The sequence below is a fragment of the Arvicanthis niloticus genome, chromosome 24 (genome assembly GCF_011762505.2).
Source record: "Arvicanthis niloticus isolate mArvNil1 chromosome 24, mArvNil1.pat.X, whole genome shotgun sequence".
NCBI lineage: Eukaryota > Metazoa > Chordata > Mammalia > Rodentia > Muridae > Arvicanthis > Arvicanthis niloticus.
This window is the reverse complement of record NC_133432.1, coordinates 35,032,215-35,052,695: the sequence shown is the minus strand read 5'-3', so window position 1 is coordinate 35,052,695 and position 20,481 is coordinate 35,032,215. Positions and strand designations below refer to the sequence as shown.

Here is a 20,481-nt window from a genome sequence, read left to right as displayed (position 1 = left end):
CAACCCATTTCGGGAGGGGTAAGAGCGCGTCCCCTCCTCTTGGCTTCTCCCTCCTGTTGGCCTCTCAGCCCCCACCCCCGCTCCACCGCCTCATCTGGGGCCAATCAGTCCTACGCACTGGCCGGGCTTCTGCTCCGCTTAGCAAGCCTCTAGGCCACGCCCACCTAGCTCAACAAGTCGTTTCCCTGTCTTCTCCCCCATTCCCCCCTCGTTGCCCCAACAAATTGTCCCTCCCACCGTGAGGCAGCCCCGCCCACCCCAGTTTCTTCTGCCTAGACCCCGCCCACCTCAGGTGGGGCTGCCCCGCCCTCTGGCCGTTCAGCCCCGCCCACTCCGCCGGCCTCAGGTGGGGCTGCCCGTCCCTTTGCTAGTCCCAGCCGCGGCAGGCTACGTTTACCTCACAGCTTCTCCCAGACCGAAGCGCCACAAAGTTTTGACATTTTGGCAGCGGAGACGCGCACTCGCTCTCTCCCGCTGACAGCTGAGGCGGCGGCCGACTCTCGCGGGCCGCTCAGCCCCAAGTCCTAGGCGCTCCCGCCGCCCGGAGTCCGGCGGCCACGAGGCCCCGCCGCGTCCTCCCGCGCTCGCCCTCCCGGAGGCTGCAGCCATGTCTCGGGGGCCGGAGGAGGTGAACCGGCTCACGGAGAACACGTACCGGGTAAATGTGGGGCTTTGCGGAGCTCGGGACCGGGGAAGGGAGGTCCGGGACCCTGTGGTTCCAGGCTGAGGGCGGAGGCTGGGAGGCCCACAGACTTGGGGACTCCAGGGTTCGAGGCCAGGAACGTGAGCCCCGCCAAGCAGCTGACCATTGTCGCCAGCCGGGTAGGTGGAGATTCTTTTTCACTTTTGAGATAAAGTGGGGGCTTTACACGATAAGGGTCTCTCCCCTTCCCTCTTGGACCCTCGGAGACTCCCAGGGACCTCACATTTCCCGTGTTGGAGGACGGGGATTGGAGACGTGGACGACAATCCGCAGGGTCCCCGAGAGGTTCTTGTCCTCCCCCAGCTTCTCTTTGTGATCAGTGACTCTGCTGGTCTGACCGCTGGGGCTAAGCCCTCCCCAGATCCAAAAGAGAGAGAGAGAGAAAAGAGACAAGCTCGAGTTTCCTCAGAGAAAAGAAAGCGCTCAAGAATGTAGGGGAGAAACTCCTCCGTAATTAGGAATCCATCGCCAGGTGAGCCTGGCTCCCTCAGCTCAGGGAATTTTCTAGACTGCCAGGGAATCTGCTCTTGGGAAGACTTGAAACGCCTTCTCCCTCCTGGACTCTTTTATACAGTAGCTTATAAGTTCGATTTGGCTTTTCTTTTGATTAGTTTTTTGTTTAGCGTTTTGACAGCTTTATACATCTATATACAATTATTATGAACATATATATTTTATTTAATTTTATTATAATTGAGGCGGTTGGACTTTTTCTACGTCGATGATTTGGAGAGGTTATTGGAGTCAGAGAGCACTGAGATTTTAATAAGAATTGACTTAAGCTGACAGAGCGTGTGGTGATTGGTCGCTTAACTTGCATGTTATGTGAGAGAATTTTTCCAGAAACAGACATGGGATTAGTGGCCAGTTTAGTAAGTTTAAGTACTTATAAATGAATTCCATTTGAAATGAGATATGCGTTTAATCATCTGCTATTAATAGAATACAAAACAACTTTTGTTTTAATTCCACTTAGGCCCATTGAACCCCTGAGATTTAAAGTTCTCTAAATTTACTTGGAGTCATGGTTAAAACCCATTCTTTGGTCATTTCTCTAGATTCTTTTTTCCCTAAAATTGAATTGCTACATCTGCACGGTTTGAATTCCTAAAATCAGAGTTTATTGAGTTGCTGGAAAATCACTTTAAAGCAGCATGAAAATATTTTCAGAATCCATTGTAGCTCCAAAATTTATCCACTCCTCCATGTGTGTACTGTAACATTTATTCTAGATAGACAAAAGTAGACTGTATTATTATGATTTTGGAGGCTCACAACTGTGACCAAAACCTTTCTTATTGGTGTGCTTCCTTAATTAAGCGGCAATTTTTGGAAATGTTTAAAGCCTTATATTTGGATTGGCATTGTTCATACTTAAATGATCTGAAGACTGGAGGTGTGGGGTGCTAACAAAGCAAGGAAGTAAAATGCTCCAGGGTGGGGGAGACAAGATACTCAGATGATAGTTAAGGGAAAAGCGTAACTCAGGAATGTAGGTTATTTATTGTAGTTTGTGAGCGGAATCCGAGCATCTGCTTCAGTGGAAAACACAGGCACAGTAAAGTTTCTCAAACACAATTGATTGTTTATCTTGCTGGTCTGGTAAGAAAATGTCAACTTGAGACAAGCAATCAGATGCACTAAGTAAACTGCTTTTTCTCACTTCTGACTGAGAAACCTTTGGTAGGGTGTGGGCAGGCAGATTATAGTACCACAAATATGAACCACCTTGGCATGTCTTGTTACCCACAAAACTGGAGCAAGAGGAAAATTGTTGGTTTTGTTGTTTTGGTTATCCACATTTGTAGGCATAAGGCATAGAAAGTCTTTTGGGAGATGTTTTGTTTTTCTTTATTTAAAGACAGGGAGGGTCTCACTATGTAGCCCTAATTGGCCTGGAATTTGATTATGTAGACCAGGTTGGTCTCGGATTCAGAAGTCCACCTTCCTCTGCCTCCTCCCAAGGGCTGGGGTTAAAGCACTACAACGATTAGCTATTTTGTTGTTTTTGGTTGGTTGGGGTTTTTTTTTTTTCCTTATTCTTTTTTTTTTTTTTTTTTTTTTTTTTGAGACACTCTTGTGTGTGCAGTCTAGGCCAGCTTCCCTGTGAACTCACTCTGTATCTCAGGCTGGCCTCAGCCTCCTGATCTTTCAGCCTCAGCCTCCCCAGTGCTGGGATTGAAAGTGTACACCACCATAGGAGCTCATTTTCAGTTTTGAAAGGTTGTAATAGATTGAAAATCAGAAACCGGTGTGTTATTGGTTTCCATCCCCAAGTGTTGAAACATTTCAAAAGCTTGCTAAATGTCAATTGATTTTAACCAGCATCTTCTTGTTAATATTTTGGAGTCAATTTTTTTTTAATGTGGAGATAATGGGATTTAGAAAAATCACAGCAGTAGACAGGAGATTTCTGTATCTATAAAACAAAGTGAAGGCTGCTAGCCCATAATTTGACTCTAAGGACATGCACACTTAAATTTACATTTATGGGGTGATTGGAAGCCTGAGAGGCCTTTTATTATAATTGAGGCTAAAAACAATCTAAGTGCAATATTGCAAAAATTCTACTGGTAATGTTGGTCAATGGCATTCTATAAAAACAGATTTCTTTGTGTTACCTGGCAATCTACAATATTTTACTAATAGAAACACAACCTAACCAGGTGCATTTACAAAGGCCACCTGCAAATGAGATTTAATGTCTTTCCTCTCTGGGTTTTAGTTGTGTGTGTGTGTGTGTGTGTGTGTGTGTTGTTTTTTAATACTCAAGTATCTCTTAAATAAAGGAATAAATTCTTTAGGGCAATGGAAGATTAGTAAAGCAGTGTGATCCTCTATGCAGTATCAGTTATCCTTAAATATATATTTATACATTGACGTAGTTTTTTTTTTAATGTACTTAAACAAATGATTACTGGATATCCATGCTAACTCCCAGAAGGATGATGTTATGTTTTACTGTTTCATAAACAAATAGCATGATAATGAGCTTAAAAGAAAAAGTACTGTTGATCATTTGAGTTTAGCCAAAGATACCAATCTCCTTCCCATGCATAGCCTATAGTGTGCCCAGAATTTGCCCTCAAAAGCTTTCTTGTGACTTTTGCATGCTTTTCTGATATGAACATGCTTTAGTGGATAAGGGTGAAGTAAAGTTCAAAAACCTTTGCTTAAGAGGAACCACAACCTTCCTAGCAGTTAGGATTTTAAAGTCTTAGGAGATTGAGAAAGAATGGATGTGGTATCACCCAAGGACATCCTACCTGTGTGAATCTTAAGATGAGTGAAGGAGGAACATGATACTCACAAAGGAAAGAGGGAAAGGACCACAGACACAATCTTTATCCAGTGCCAGGAACATAATAAGAGCATTCTATTAAAGAACTAAGGTGCAGTGTGTACACGTTAGAGAAACTATGTATGGGAAAGCTGGAGAGGTGGGTCAGCATTGACTGCTCTTCCAGAGGATTTGAATTCTGTTCCTAGCATTCACAGAGGATGGCTTACAACTGCCAGTATCTCTAGTTCTAGGGAATCTGATGTCTCTGGGATTGAGGGCACCTACGCTCACACACACACAACTTAAGAGAATAAAAAGTAAATGATAACTCTAGGACAAACAAAACCAAATATATAATAGATTTAAAAAAAAAAGAACAGACATTTAGCACCAACTGTAATTTTAAAAGTTCTAAGATTGTAATCCTTTTCAATCGTAACAAAATTATTTATGGTACCATGAAACAATTGAAAGTAGTGTTCGTGTGTGTGCGTGTGTGTGTGTGTACACATGTGTATGTGGTGGAATACAAGGGGCTGCATCAACTGTCTCTCTCTCTCTCTCTCTCTCTCTCTCTCTCTCTCTCTCTCTCTCTTTGTTTTTTTGGTTTTGGTTTTTCAAGACAGGGTTTCTCTGTGTATCCCTGGCTGTTCTGGAACTTACTCTATAGAACAGGCTGGCCTCGAATTCAGAAATCTACCTGCCTCTGCCTCCCAAGTGCTGGGATTAAAGGCGTGCGCCACCACCGCCCGGCAATCAACTGTCTTTCTCAATCACTTCTCACCTTATTTTTGAGACATGATCTCTCGATGAACTTGGAAGTTTATCATATCGGCTAGACTGACTGGCTGACTAGTGAGCCCTAGATACACTCCTGCCTTTGATTTGCCAGTCCTGGGATCTTAGGTACACACTGCCTCCTCTAACTTTTTACATAATTTCTGGAAGTCTAAAGTTATTATGCTTCTAGAAAAACACTATCACCGAGTCATTTCCCACCCTCTCTGACTCAGGAGACAGGGAGGCAAATGGATCTTTGTGAGTTGAAGCCCAGCTTGGTTTGTAAAGTGAGCTCAGGGCAGCCAGGGCAACACAATAAGACCCTGCCTCAAGGGCGGAAATAATACAACAAAATGTTTCACATAAAGCAGTCAGTAAATGTCAGTTTTTCAAGAAGGCCTGCTTATTTAACTCTCTTAAGATTACCAATCTATCTTCCAGCCCCACCTTAAGCTACTTTGCCTTCTCCCCCATAAAATTTACAACTGTAAGATATACCATATGATATGTTTGCTCATTATGTTTGTTCATCTCTCTTTCCTCCCCAATGGGAATGTGAGCTGCTCAAGGTAAATACCTTTGTTTTGTTGTATTTCAAGCACCTAGAACAGTTCCTGGTACGAAGGTGTATTTGTTGAACCACTGCACATTTAATCAATTTAAGTGTTTAATCCTGTGTTCAGATCTCTGCTCCCTCCCTCCCTTAACTACATCTTCCTCCAAAGGTAGATGTGGATTCTTTATTACCATGTTCTGAAGATCTATTTAAATTTTTATTTTCTCTGTGTGAGTGTTTACTTGCTTGTATATATGTGCACCACATGCATCCCTGCATCCCTGGTGTCTTGAGGCTGGAAAAGGGTGTCAGAGCCTCTGGAACTGGAGTTACAAAGCAGTTTTGAGCTATCTTATGGGTGCTTGGAGTTGAGCCCTGCTTGTCTGCAAGGGCAGTGTGTACTCTTAACTGCTGAGCCATCTTCAGCACCATTCATTCATTCATTCATTCATTCATTCATTTAATTTCATATGTATTGCATGGATGACTGTGTGAAGATGTTGGATTAGAGACAGTTGTGAGCGGCCATGTGGGTACTGGGAATTTAACCAGGTCCTTTGAAAGAGCAGCCACTGCTCTTAACCTCAGCCCAGCACCAAACCATTTTAAAATTGAAAAACAGACCTGGAGTCTGAGTGACCATTTACACTCCTAGCCTCTGAATAGTGATTCCGTTTCTGGTGACCAACCAATGTACACAGCAAATACATTTTCATAATTTGGTGATCTAAAAAATGCCCCTGAAATGTTCTCTTGTCTGGAAATTCATCATCATAGACATGTCTTGATCAAACCTTTAAATAAGAAGTCGAGATGCCTTTGTTCTTTTACTGGGCAGAGAGAGCCATCAGGGCATGTGTTTCCTGTTTATCTTCTCAGCTTGAGTTTAATGGGGGTTGCATAAGTGAAAGGGTCAGCCTGGTCTTCAGAGTGGGTAGTCAAATCTGCATGGAAAGCTTAAAGTGCCTTTCTTTATAAGAACCCTTTCTAGCTGAGTGTATTGAACACAGCACTGGGGAGGCAAAGGCAGGAGAATTGCTGTGAGTTAAGAACAGCCTGGGCCACAGAGTAAGACACTACCCCAGAAAAGTAAAAACCAAGTGCTGGAGAGATGGCTCAGCGAGCCATTCAGGTATGAACTGCTCTTCCAGAGTCCATGCTGGGTACTCACAATTGTCTGCAGCTCCAAGGATCCTGTGTCCTCTTCTGGCCTTTTTGGGCACCTGCACCTGCACATACACAGACACATACACACACATGCGTACACACACACACACACACACACGCACACATACACGCACACACATACACACATCCTCACATACACACAAAAACAACTGATCTCTGAAGTGTACTTAGTGTGTTTATTCTGTAGCTCTTTGCACTGTATGGCATTTCTATCTTTTCCTATAACTCTTTTCCTTCGAGTATCCTGAAGGTAAAATGAGATTTGCAGAAGTCTAGACAACTTGTTGTTAATTATCCAATGACTAAAAAGGGGGTGTAAGAACACTGTGCCAGGGAATAGTAGGAAGAGTTGCCAGGTGTCAAATACAGATGGGAACAACCCAATATGGTAAAATAAAAATATAAAGCGAACAGTAGTCTGCTTTTTGCTATTAAAGCACGTTTTTGTTACTAAGGAGTTTAGCATCTATGTTAACATGGCTGTGCAGCATCCTTTAGTGGTGCACTGCAAGGGAAGCTGGGCCTACTTAGACCAATGACACCTTCTGAGTTTCAGTTAGCTTATTAAGTTTGTATTTGTGAACTTTTTCAGTACTTAACATTAACTCTGGCCTTGCACAGACCTGCAAAGGAAACCTAGTGCACATAAAATTGTAAGGACTAGCCGGGCAGTGGTGGCGCACACCTTTAATCCCAGCACTTGGGAGGCAGAGGCAGGCGGGATTCTGAGTTCGAGGCCAGCCTGGTCTACAGAGTGAGTTCCAGGACAGCCAGGGCTACACAGAGAAACCCTGTCTCAAAAAACCAAAAACAAAAAAACAAAAACAACAACAACAACAACAAAAAAAACAACCCAAAATTGTAAGGACTTTCTTTGTTCAGCATTCCATGTGGATATTTATAGTTGCAAAGTAAAAACTACAGTAACATTGACTTAACTTACCTTATAGTGACACAGAGAAATAACATTTATTTGTAAAACTTTTACTGAATTACAGTTTACATAGAGATAGATGTGCTTGACTTGATGTGTGTGTGGTGGGGGGGTTGGGGGGGGGACTAGCTCCCCTTGAAAGAGGAGACAGGTAGGGGAGTAGGGGGTAGAGTTGTGTGGGAGGGAACCTGGGAAGAGAGGGGGCTGGATATTGGGATGTAAAGTGAATGAATAAATAAATAAATAAATGGGAAAATGTGTTTTAGTGTATGTAGCTCACTACATTGTCACAAACTAAACACCATGAAAGCGGCACCCAGATCAAGTAGACTCTGACAAGCCGCACTGAGCTGCCCATGGGCTTCCTTCCTGTCACTATACTAGTGTGGGTACCATTCTTCCAACCTGTAATGGTATTTGCTGTTTTCTCTGCCCCTAACCCAGAGTGGTTATCAGATTCATCCACGTTGGTAGTAACTGTCATTGCTCGTTCTTGTTGCAGATTGATATTTTACCGTCAGGATATATCACAGACATCTGGGTTGTTTTCAAGCTTCTCCAGGATGACACAAGTGATGTCAGGGACACTCTGGTTCCTGACTGCTACTCACAGGCCCTCGTATCTCTTGGGTATGCACACAGGAGTACACTGACTAAGGGTAAAGCACTTGGATCTTGAGATTTAGCAGGAAATACTGAGAGATTTTTCACAGTGGTTGTTCTAGTTGACTGCTCCCAACTTCACTTAAAGCAGCCTATGATATCGTTGTTGCCTTTCTTCACTTTGCTCTCTGATAAGTATGTGTAAATGAAAAATTGATTTTCAATATTTGTGCCAGGCCTGCTGTATGGATCATCAGCCTACAGCCTCCTATGGAACTGGTAGGGGGATGACATTGCCAGAGACAGAATCAGGATCTAGGGATTGTGGGGCTCAGGATGTATTGTTATGGTTTTCACTGTAGTAAAACACTAACTTTATTAGACTCGTCACTGTCATGGCTGAACACATTAAAAAGTTTTATTATGAAAGAGATGTTCAAGACCTAGATGAGTTCTATGTAAATACACTGGAATACTTGGAATAGAATGTAGAGTTACAGTCGATTGGATTTTCTTGCTAATTGAGTTTTAATGAAAGTTCCTTTTTCTTTCTATGTAACCTTTGTTGGAAATGTACAAAATTTATTGCTATAGGCACAGTAAGCTAGTTTTTAAAGGTAGTTTCAGTGAGTTATAGTTTATTCAAGAAATTTCAGGACTGATATCTGCTAAAGGAAATTTTTGTGTCTCTGTCTATCTGATATTCTTTGGGGTGTGGGGGGCAGGTACATACATACTTCTGTGGATGTATCCATAATGTGTATGCATGTATTAGGAGACCATATGTCAACATCAGGTGTCATCCTCAATTACTCTTTGATCTATTTTTTTAGACAGGGTCTCTCACCAAGCCTGGAGCTCATTGACCATGTTAAACCAGCTGACCGATGAGCTCTAGAGACACTCTTGTCCCTGGGTCTCCACCCCTGATCTAGGATTATAGTCCTGGCTGCCATGCTTGCTGTTTACATGGTGCCGAGGATCCCAGCTTGGGTCCTCATGCTTGCTGGGTAGTTACTATATCAACTAAGTTGTCTCTGTAGTCCAGGAAATGTTTTGTTTGATGGTGGTGGTTGTTTGCTTGTTTGTTTGTTTTGAGACAGTCTCACTGTGTAAATTCTAGCTGGCCTAGAATTCACTACGCAGACCAGGCTGGCCTGAGACTCAGAGATTAAAGGTGTGTGCAACCACACCTGGCCAGAAATGTTCTTTTAATTCGTCTTTATCCTGATTGCATTGTAATTGTATATGCTTGAGAGAAAGTCCTGAAAAGTATATTTTTCTGCATTTCCCACAGTGTTTGTATATATTAGTTAAGTTAGGGAATGTTGAAAACAATTTTTCCTCTGATAGCAGAATATTTCCAAGATTTCTATAAAAATCTTAAAAATAAGTCATCTCGAATCTTATAATGCATAGACAATACTAACTCTTGTAGTCAACTATTTCAGTACATAGTTCCATGTAAGTATTTGGTGCTTCATCATTTTGATGACTCCGCAGTATTCTGAAACTCTTCATCACAAGTTATTGATCCAGCCCTGTTGTTAGATATAGATCATTGCCAGGAGGTTGCTATTAAGACATTGCAGTGGGCACGGCTGCAGATAAAGCTTTGCCCCAATCCAGGTTGATTTCTGAAAGTTAAATTCCCAGAAGGGAGCTGTGGGTCTGAGGGTTGCTGCATTTTAAAAAGAAAATATGCCCCAAATAATAATACTGAAATTTGCACTGTGTGAGTGCACCTTACACTGAACTCTCAGCTACAGAGATATTTTAAAACCACTTCCTTTTAAAAAAAAATTCAGAGAGAGATTTCATATATTTGTAACAGAAAAACATATCTATCAACAATGTATAGATTATGGACATTGTCTAGAACAACTGAGATTTCATGTCTACCATTATTAGTGTAATTTATCATTTGGAACTTCTGGGTATTTAACAGAGTAATCACACGGCATTGTGAACGTTCAGACCTGTACCCGTCTGTTCTTATTTTCATCAGCTTTAATTCAATATTTTCTGTTTCTCTGCTTTGATTCTCTTTCTGGTTAGTCACTAGTAACCTTAACTCAGATCTTTGTAGATAAAGGTGAGACTATTGTAAATGAGATGAAATGTTGCAGTTTTCTCTTTCTTTAGGAAAAATGTTGCCAGTATGTTTCCAAAACATGGAGTAAAATAGATGAGCAAACCTTGGAGATCTAAAGGGTTGTTTGCAGCCTGGAGAGCTGCACGGTTGACCCTAACAGCAGGGGGTTGAGATGCCCTCCAGTTTGTTGCTTCAGCTGATTTATTTGGTTCTTTGGAAATTGAAAGTCCTGAAGGGGCAACAATCCCATCACTATAAAACTGTGGTGTGAGAGCTGGAGAGAAGGCTCAGCAGATGGTAGCAACACTGTCCTTACAGAGTCCTTTAGTTCTAGGTTCTTAGCACCCAGGACACAACTGCTTGTAACTCCAGTTCCTGGGGGAGCCAACACCTCTTTTGGCCTCCATAGTCACTGCACTCACAGGTACACCTATGCAGACACACACACACACACACACACACACACACACACACACACACACGTTAAAAAGTAAATGTTTCAGAGGCAGGCGGATTTCTGAGTCCAAGGCCAGCTTGGTCTACAGACTGAGTTCCAGGACAGCCAGGGCTACACAGAGAAACCCTGTCTCAAGAAAAAAAAAAAAAAGTAAATGTTTCATATAAAAACTGTAAATAATCCAGAAAGTATTTCTGTGTGTGTGTGCTTTCATGCATACCTGCGAGAGAAGGTCAAAGGGCAACTTGTGGGGATTGTTTCTTCCACCATGTGGAACTGACTTTGGCTTGGATTAGGGTTAGCAGGCTTAAAGGCAAGGGCCTTTACCCACTGAAGCATTTCCTTGGCCCTAAAGTGATTACTTTTATGTTTCACTAAGAAATAAGCAGAGATGGATATATAGATTACATTTCAATTAAATATATTAAGACTGTGGTAAAACTTAGTACTTGCTACTTGTTTTGCAGGTTAACCTTTAAAGGTAAAGCTTTAAGATTTTTCTCTTAAGTTTCACATATAGAGATGCATTTAAGATGCTTACTAATCTGAAACTACAGTTGCAACAGAAATTAAAACACTGAAAAACATTCAAAGTATCAAGTATTAAAAATCTCAATTCTTGAGATTGTTTTAAGGGTTTTCCTGTTGCCAGCAGTTGATCTCTTTCTAGGTTAAGCTATGTCCTGAACACAGTTTACAGGATAACCTGTAAAAAGCATGTAAAAAGTTCATCTGATTAGAGCACACCACCCAGGGTGATAAGTGTGTAGGTGAGGAGAGATGACAGGTCAGACAACCACTACTCTAAGTGCAGAGCTGACCCTCTGGCTTACTAAGAAAAGTGCAGGCAACAATCCTGTCCCTTTCAGATGCTTATCAGACACTGACTCCTGAAACTGTGGGTAATGGACAGTTCACTTCTGACCAGAAAATATCCTCAAATAACAAACTAGGAAAATAGCCATGATAGTTCCTTTTACTTAAGTTTTGTTGTATGATTTTTTTTAATGAAATTTTGACAGTTGGTCTGGAGGTGTGGCTCACGGTAGAGCATTTGCCTAGCATTCATGAAGTCCTAGAACTAAAAATCATAGGGTCTGGAGAAATGGCTCAATGGGTGAGAGAGTGTGTTGTGAAAGCATGGGGAACTGAGTTCTAATTCCACTCCCTTAGAAACACCGGGGTGTGGCTACACACTTGCCTAGAACAGCAGCACTGTGCAGGGTGGAGGCAGGAGGATGGTAGGAACTGCTGGCCACTAACCTAGGTTCAAGCCTTGTCTCCAGGGAAGAAGACAGTAATAGAACAAAATACCTCATCCTCTCTGGCCCCACAGTGTACTGTACCCCATCCTCTCTCTCTGGCCCCTCAGTGTACAGTACCCCATCCTCTCTGGCCCCACAGTGTACAGTACCCCATCCTCTCTGACCCCACAGTGTACAGTACCTCATCCTCTCTGGCCCCTCAGTGTACAGTACCCCATCCTCTCTGGCCCCTCAGTGTACAGTACCCCATCCTCTCTCTCTGGCCCCTCAGTGTACAATACCCCATCCTCTCTCTCTGGCCCCACAGTGTACAGTACCCCATCCTCTCTCTCTTCCCCCACAGTGTACAGTACCCCATCCTCTCTCTCTTCCCCCACAGTGTACAGTACCCCATCCTCTCTGGCCCAACAGTGTACAGTACCCCATCCTCTCTGACCCCACAGTGTACAGTACCTCATCCTCTCTGGCCCCTCAGTGTACAGCACCCCATCCTCTCTGGCCCCTCAGTGTACAGTACCCCATCCTCTCTGGCCCCTCAGTGTACAGTACCTCATCCTCTCTGGCCCCACAGTGTACTGTACCCCATCCTCTCTCTCTGGCCCCTCAGTGTACAGTACCCCATCCTCTCTGGCCCCTCAGTGTACAGTACCTCATCCTGTCTGGCCCCTCAGTGTACAGTACCCCATCCTCTCTCTCTGGCTCCACAGTGTACTGTATCCCATCCTCCTCTCTGGCCCCTCAGTGTACAGTACCCCATCCTCTCTCTCTGGCCCCTCAGTGTACAGTACCTCATCCTGTCTGGCCCCTCAGTGTACAGTACCCCATCCTCTCTCTCTGGCTTCACAGTGTACTGTATCCCATCCTCTCTCTCTGGCCCCTCAGTGTACAGTACCTCATCCTCTCTCTCTGGCCCCACAGTGTACAGTACCCCATCCTCTCTGGCCCCTCAGTGTACAGTACCCCATCCTCTCTGGCCCCACAGTGTACAGTACCCCATCCTCTCTCTCTGGCCCCTTAGTGTACTGTACCCCATCCTCTCTCTCTTCCCCCACAGTGTACAGTACCCCATCCTCTCTGGCCCCTCAGTGTACAGTACCCCATCCTCTCTCTCTGGCCCCTCAGTGTACAGTACCCCATCCTCTCTCTCTGGCTCCACAGTGTACTGTATCCCATCCTCTTTCTCTGGCCCCTCAGTGTACAGTACCCCATCCTCTCTGGGCCCTCAGTGTACAGTACCTCATCCTCTCTGGCCCCCAGTGTACAGTACCCCATCCTCTCTCTCTGGCCCCTCAGTGTACAGTACCCCATCCTCTCTCTCTGGCCCCACAGTGTACAGTACCCCATCCTCTCTCTTTGGCTCCACAGTGTACAGTACCCCATCCTCTCTGGCCCCGCAGTGTACAGTACCCCATTCTCTCTCTCTCTGGCCCCACAGTGTACAGTACCCCATCCTCTCTCTCTGGCCCCTCAGTGTACAGTACCCCATCCTCTCTGGCCCCACAGTGTACAGTACCCCATCCTCTCTCTCTGGCCCCTCAGTGTACTGTAGTACCCCATCCTCTCTCTCTGGCCTCTCAGTGTACAGTACCCCATCCTCTCTGGCCCCTCAGTGTACAGTACCCCATCCTCTCTGGCCCCACAGTGTACAGTACCCCATCCTCTCTCTCTGGCCCCTCAGTGTACTGTACCCCATCCTCTCTCTCTGGCCTCTCAGTGTACAGTACCCCATCCTCTCTGGCCCCTCAGTGTACAGTACCCCATCCTCTCTCTCTTCCCCCACAGTGTACAGTACCCCACCTCTCTCTCTGGCCCCACAGTGTACAGTACCCCATCCTCTCTGGCCCCACAGTGTACAGTACCCCATCCTCTCTGGCCCCTCAGTGTACAGTACCCCATCCTCTCTCTCTGGCCCCTCAGTGTACAGTACCCCATCCTCTCTCTCTGGCTCCACAGTGTACTGTATCCCATCCTCTCTCTCTGGCCCCTCAGTGTACAGTACCCCATCCTCTCTGGGCCCTCAGTGTACAGTACCTCATCCTCTCTGGCCCCCAGTGTACAGTACCCCATCCTCTCTCTCTGGCCCCTCAGTGTACAGTACCCCATCCTCTCTCTCTGGCCCCACAGTGTACAGTACCCCATCCTCTCTCTTTGGCTCCACAGTGTACAGTACCCCATCCTCTCTGGCCCCGCAGTGTACAGTACCCCATTCTCTCTCTCTGGCCCCACAGTGTACAGTACCCCATCCTCTCTCTGGCCCCTCAGTGTACAGTACCCCATCCTCTCTGGCCCCACAGTGTACAGTACCCCATCCTCTCTCTCTGGCCCCTCAGTGTACTGTACCCCATCCTCTCTCTCTGGCCTCTCAGTGTACAGTACCCCATCCTCTCTGGCCCCTCAGTGTACAGTACCCCATCCTCTCTGGCCCCACAGTGTACAGTACCCCATCCTCTCTCTCTGGCCCCTCAGTGTACTGTACCCCATCCTCTCTCTCTGGCCTCTCAGTGTACAGTACCCCATCCTCTCTGGCCCCTCAGTGTACAGTACCCCATCCTCTCTCTCTTCCCCCACAGTGTACAGTACCCCATCCTCTCTCTCTGGCCCCTTAGTGTACTGTACCCCATCCTCTCTCTCTGGCCTCTCAGTGTACAGTACCCCATCCTCTCTGGCCCCTCAGTGTACAGTACCCCATCCTCTCTGGCCCCACAGTGTACAGTACCGAATCCTCTCTCTCTGGCCCCTCAGTGTACTGTACCCCATCCTCTCTCTCTGGCCTCTCAGTGTACAGTACCCCATCCTCTCTGGCCCCTCAGTGTACAGTACCCCATCCTCTCTGGCCCCACAGTGTACAGTACCCCATCCTCTCTCTCTGGCCCCTCAGTGTACTGTACCCCATCCTCTCTCTCTGGCCTCTCAGTGTACAGTACCCCATCCTCTCTGGCCCCACAGTGTACAGTACCCCATCCTCTCTGACCCCTCAGTGTACAGTACCCCATCCTCTCTGGCCCCACAGTGTACAGTACCCCATCCTCTCTGGCCCCTCAGTGTACAGTACCCCATCCTCTCTGGCCCCACAGTGTACAGTACCCCATCCTCTCTGGCCCCTCAGTGTACAGTACCCTATCCTCTCTCTCTTGCCCCACAGTGTACAGTACCCCATCCTCTCTCTCTGGCCCCACAGTGTACAGTACCTCATCCTCTCTGGCCCCACAGTGTACAGTACCCCATCCTCTCTGGCCCCTCAGTGTACAGTACCCCATCCTCTCTGGCCCCTCAGTGTACAGTACCCCATCCTCTCTGACCCCACAGTGTACAGTACCCCATCCTCTCTGGCCCCTCAGTGTACAGTACCCCATCGTCTCTGGCCCCACAGTGTACAGTACCCCATTCTCTCTCTCTGGCCCCTCAGTGTACTGTACCCCATCCTCTCTCTCTGGCCCCACAGTGTACAGTACCCCATCCTCTCTGGCCCCTCAGTGTACAGTACCCCATCCTCTCTGGCCCCTCAGTGTACAGTACCCCATCCTCTCTGGCCCCACAGTGTACAGTACCCCATCCTCTCTGGCCCCTCAGTGTACAGTACCCCATCCTCTCTCTCTGGCCCCACAGTGTACAGTACCCCATCCTCTCTCTCTGGCCCCACAGTGTACAGTACCTCATCCTCTCTGGCCCCTCAGTGTAGAGTACCCCATCCTCTCTGGCCCCACAGTGTACAGTACCTCATCCTCTCTGGCCCCACAGTGTACAGTACCCCATCCTCTCTCTCTGGCCCCACAGTGTACAGTACCCCATCCTCTCTCTCTGGCCCCACAGTGTACAGTACCCCATCCTCTCTCTCTGACCCCACAGTGTACAGTACCTCATCCTCTCTGGCCCCTCAGTGTACAGTACCCCATCCTCTCCGGCCCCACAGTGTACAGTACCCCATCCTCTCTGGCCCCACAGTGTACAGTACCTCATGCTCTCTGGCCCTTCAGTGTACAGTACCCCATCCTCTCTCTCTGGTCCCACAGTGTATAGTACCCCATCCTCTCTCTCTGGCCCCACAGTGTACAGGCACAAACCAGCTTCCACACAAGTATAAATAAGATAAACACTGGAGCTCAGTACTGGTCACATTCCTGTGACTACAGTTGTCCTGTGCTCATTAACCAAGGGGACTGAGACAGTGGAGGTAGTAAACCACTGCGTTGTTTCAAGCACCTGTTATCTTTTATGCATCTGCCGAGCTTACCACAGCATCCACACTTTGTTCAGCTATTTTCTGAAGTACCACAGATGTGCCCAGGCTCTGTGGTCACCACCAGAAACCACAGTGGAGAATAAATCAGTGTGGTCTGTATAGCTAATGACAGGACAATGGTGCCAGTGTGTCACTCTCCCAGCTCCTACCCTCGGCCTCGGCCTGCCCTCGGCCACCGATGGTTTCTTTGTTCCCAGAGGGTTGCTGCCTTTCTGTTCCCTTCTTTATCTTTTTTTTTTCTTTTCTTTTTTTCTTTCCTCTTTTCACTTTTGCAGTACTAGGGCTAGCATGACAGCCTCCTTCATACTAGGGAGTATTCACTCCTGAGTCACACTCCGGGGTACTCATGACAGCCTCCTCCATACTAGGGAGTATTCACTCCTGAGTCACACTCCAGGGTGCTCTCCTGCTGGAGCTACATTTCAGCCCTCTTTTCACTTTTTCTTTTGAGGCAAGGTCTCACTAAATTGCCTAGGCTGTCCTTGAACTCACGATCCTCTTGCTTCAGCCTTCTGGGTAGCTAGGATCCCAGGCCAAGGCCCAGGCCATTTCTTTTTGTTTCTTTGGACTTTGTTTTGTTTCCGAATAGGACAAAAGGAAATGATGATGTTTGAGAATTTTTTAAAGGCAACTTGTAAGATATTCTTGAGAAGTTGGATATTCAAAGAAGTAGATGAGACACAAAAATTATATACATTAGGGGCTGTAGAGATGGCTCCATGGTTAAAACTACAGAATGCCCTTGCAGAGGACCCAAGTTCAGTTTCCTGCACCCACACTGGTAGCTCACAACCACCTGTAACTCCAGATGCAGGGAATCAAACACCCTCTGATCTTTGTGGTAGTCACATTCACATGCACGAACCCACACTCAGGTACACATGCATACACATACATCTAAAAAAACCATATATTTAAGAGAGATTTTTATTTCTTGTCCTTCAATCTGAGAGTATAAGTAAAGATCATTAAAATTATTTGATTATCAATTTATTTTCCTCTAATTACAGGAGTGCAATTTGAATGTACATTAGAATGATCTGTCTCTTAATAATAATGTTAATTATTATTCCTTTTAATATATTATTTGGGGGTGTATGTATATGCAATGACACACTTTTAGAATTTAGAGGATAATATTCTGGAGTTGGTTCTCTCCTTCTGGCTTGTTGGTCCCAAGGATCAAACTCAGGTTATCAGGGTTATCAGACTTAATAGCAAGCCCCTTTACTGGCTGAGCCATCTCACTGGCCCCCATATATGCCTTTTCTACATAATAAAATCGCATATTTTCAAAATGATATGCAAATAACACTTAAAATATTTTAAATGTATATGCAGTGTGTGTGTGTGCTTATGTATGTACTACATACATACATGAGTCTAGTGTGTACTTGCCACAACACACATATGGAGATCAGAGGACAGCCTCCTGTGTCTGTCCTGACATTTTACCTTGTTTGGGACAGGTCTCTGTTGTTTTGCTGCTGTGTGGGCCTAGAAGCTTCAAGGAATTCTCCTGTCTTTACCTCCTGTAGGAGTACACTGGGATTACAGATGCCCACACTGCATAACCAGCTCTCATGTTGGTTCTGGGGGTTCAGACTCAGGTCATCTTTCTTTAGCCACAAGAACCATCTCCCAGCCCCGTGTTTGCATTTTTTATTTTCTCCCTCTCCATTTGGATTGCCTTGGTATTTTTCATACCCATCTCTCTATGAGGCCATGCATCTAGAAGTCTCTTCATTCATCTTTGTAGATGAATGGACCTAGCATACGGCCAAGCTTGAGGAGGGCTTCTAATACAGGTTACACAATTCCTAGTTTTTAATGGTCTTTTAAATATCTCAATTGGAGAACTTTATGGAGTTGGTAGAATGAAATTTAAGTACTCACACTCTCCAGTTCTTGCCATGATCCATTCGTTTTCATATTTATTTTTATTTCTGGAAAATACCAGAAGCAAAAGTACATTTTCAGATTCTGGTTGAAATGTTACTTCCACATTCAAAGTTGTCTAGTTGACAGTACTGTACTTTATTTAGACTAGGGAGCTTTGCACTCTGATTCTTGCAAACAAAACAAAACCTCTACAAGTCGATCAATAATGGAGACTACTGTTGTAGTTGGGATTTTGCGTAGTTTTTATTTTAGTCATAGATACTACTATTCTTCTCTCTGCAGTTCATACTCTAAAAGTTGGTTGAAGCCTGGAATAGGGTTCCAAAATCCCCTGTCCAGTGGGCCAAATATAGTTATATAGTTATATGTAGTTACATAGCATTATTGAATCTTCTAAACTAAAACTTAGTCTAATCACCTGTACCTGAACCATGGGGAAAGAAGCTTAGAATAATTCTTCCCTGATAACAAATTTTGAACTCTCATGTTTAAAGTAGAATGCAATTTTCTAGACTTTGAAAAAGTCGTCAATCATTTATTTATTCTTTGCTTTACCTCAGATGGCTATGAAGTCAAAATACCCATGCATGCCTCTCCAGTTGCTTTGGTTATTTAATTTTTGTTTTGGAGATGATGCCTCACTAGCCCAGGCTGGCTCTGAACTTTCAATTCTCCTGCCTCAGTCTCCCAAGCTTGTCAATATAACATATACCACCACAGCTGACTATAACATATACCACCACAGCTGACTATAACATATACCACCACAGCTGACTATAACATATACCACCACAGCTGACTATATCCTTCCATAGTTTTTCAATTTTCATTTTTTATGTTTTTCTAGTTGCTCTTGTTTTTCATTTAAATCATATGTGTAAACAGAAGCATGCCACTGTGTGTGCCTGTGTATGCACGTATATGTGTGTGTGTGTGTCTGTGTGTGTGTGTCTGTGTGTCTGTGTGTCTGTGTGTCTGTGTCTATCAAAGGACAACTTCTGGGAGTTGTTTCTCTCCATGTACCATGTGGATCCCAGGAATCAAACTCAGATCTTCAGGTTGTAAGCACCTTTACCTGCTTAGATATCTCTCCAGCCATTTTCTTTGTTTTTAGGCAGGGTCTACTATGTATTCCTAACCCCTGGAACCCACACTATATAGATATGTAGCCTTGAGCTTGCCATGATTCTCTTGCTTCTTTTACTTCTGTAGTGCTGGAATAACAGGTGTGCACCTCCGCATCTCCCATGGCTTTGTTTTTTGAATATTTGAGAACCTGGATTTTATACTAATGCATGCTGATTTGAATGCTCTAAAAAATAATTTTCTTAGCAGCCTTAAAAATTTTACTCAAAAGGCAGGCCAGCCTTCTCATTCCTACTTCTGTGGGGGAGGAGCCTCTTTGCTGGTTTTGTTGGGTTTTAGCTTCAGGCAATTCCTTGTTGCCTGTAGGAATAGGGAATACCTCACAGCAATCTGTTTCTTTATTGTTTATTTAAAGCAGATAGCCCTGGCTGACTTCCTGTACCAAAGGCTAGCCTTGAATTCCAGCTCTTACTGCCTCCACTTCCCAGGTGCTGGAATTAATTATAGGCCTATACCACTACACTTGCGTTCCATGGTTGGGCACAGCATGGTATGCAAGCACTCTACCAACTGAACTATATATACCCATTCCTAAAAGTTGTTTAGACAGTAGAATAGAAGTCCATAGAAAATGGGTCGAACCTGACAATATAGACCTTCTGTTCTGGGTGATCACACTGGCCTCTGATTTCCTGCTTGATTATTGGGAATCACAGAACCTAATAGGTGCTCCCTTAAGTGCCAATAACATTCTTCTACAACCAACAGAGGGCTGTTCCTGTGCTTCACTGTCCCAATAGCTTCTCCCTCAGGCCATGTGGCTGGGGACCTCCCACGTGACCTTTGTAGCCTAAATGAATACTCTGGCAGAAGTAATTCTGTGTAACCAAAACCTGGTTTATGGAAGAAGGGAAAATGACATTGAAGCCATTATGAATGATCAATGGAGGGTTTTCTCTGGGGCTGGATATTTCCAATGGAAAGTCCCTTTATAGAAAGAAGGACATAGTAAGGTTATATTTTCCTGGAAACAAATGTCTGCCAAACACCTTCTCCACCCATAGCTGGAAAGACAGATGCTAATCCAGCAGATCAGTCTCAAAATGGATGTGTTATCATTTTTTGCTAATGGGCCAAATTGATTTTTACTCTGGGAGAGGCAGTTGCTGCAAAGATCGACTTGGGCATAAACACTTTATAGACTAAGAATATTTTCTGCTCATCCTAAACCAATGTTCACTGAGGATAGCGGGTGACCTCATCTTGAGACATTTGAACTGTGGAAATAGCTCAAAAGGCAAGCATGAGAATCTAGGTTTGATTACCAGAACACAATTAAAAGAAAACTCAAGGCATGGTGGCCCACACTTCTAATTCCAGCCCTGGGAA

At 44.9% G+C, this 20,481-nt stretch overlaps 1 protein-coding gene across 1 annotated transcript in view; it reads left to right on the top strand.

The window, feature by feature from the left end:
* Positions 1-342: 342 nt before the first annotated feature.
* Baiap2l1 (BAR/IMD domain containing adaptor protein 2 like 1) overlaps positions 343-20,481 on the top strand; it is a 94,200-nt gene continuing 74,061 nt past the window's right edge. Inside the window, exon 1 of the mRNA XM_076923635.1 lies at positions 343-658. Within this exon, the coding sequence (XP_076779750.1) occupies positions 608-658 (51 nt within the window). The 5' untranslated portion in view covers positions 343-607. The remainder of the gene's footprint in view (positions 659-20,481) is intronic.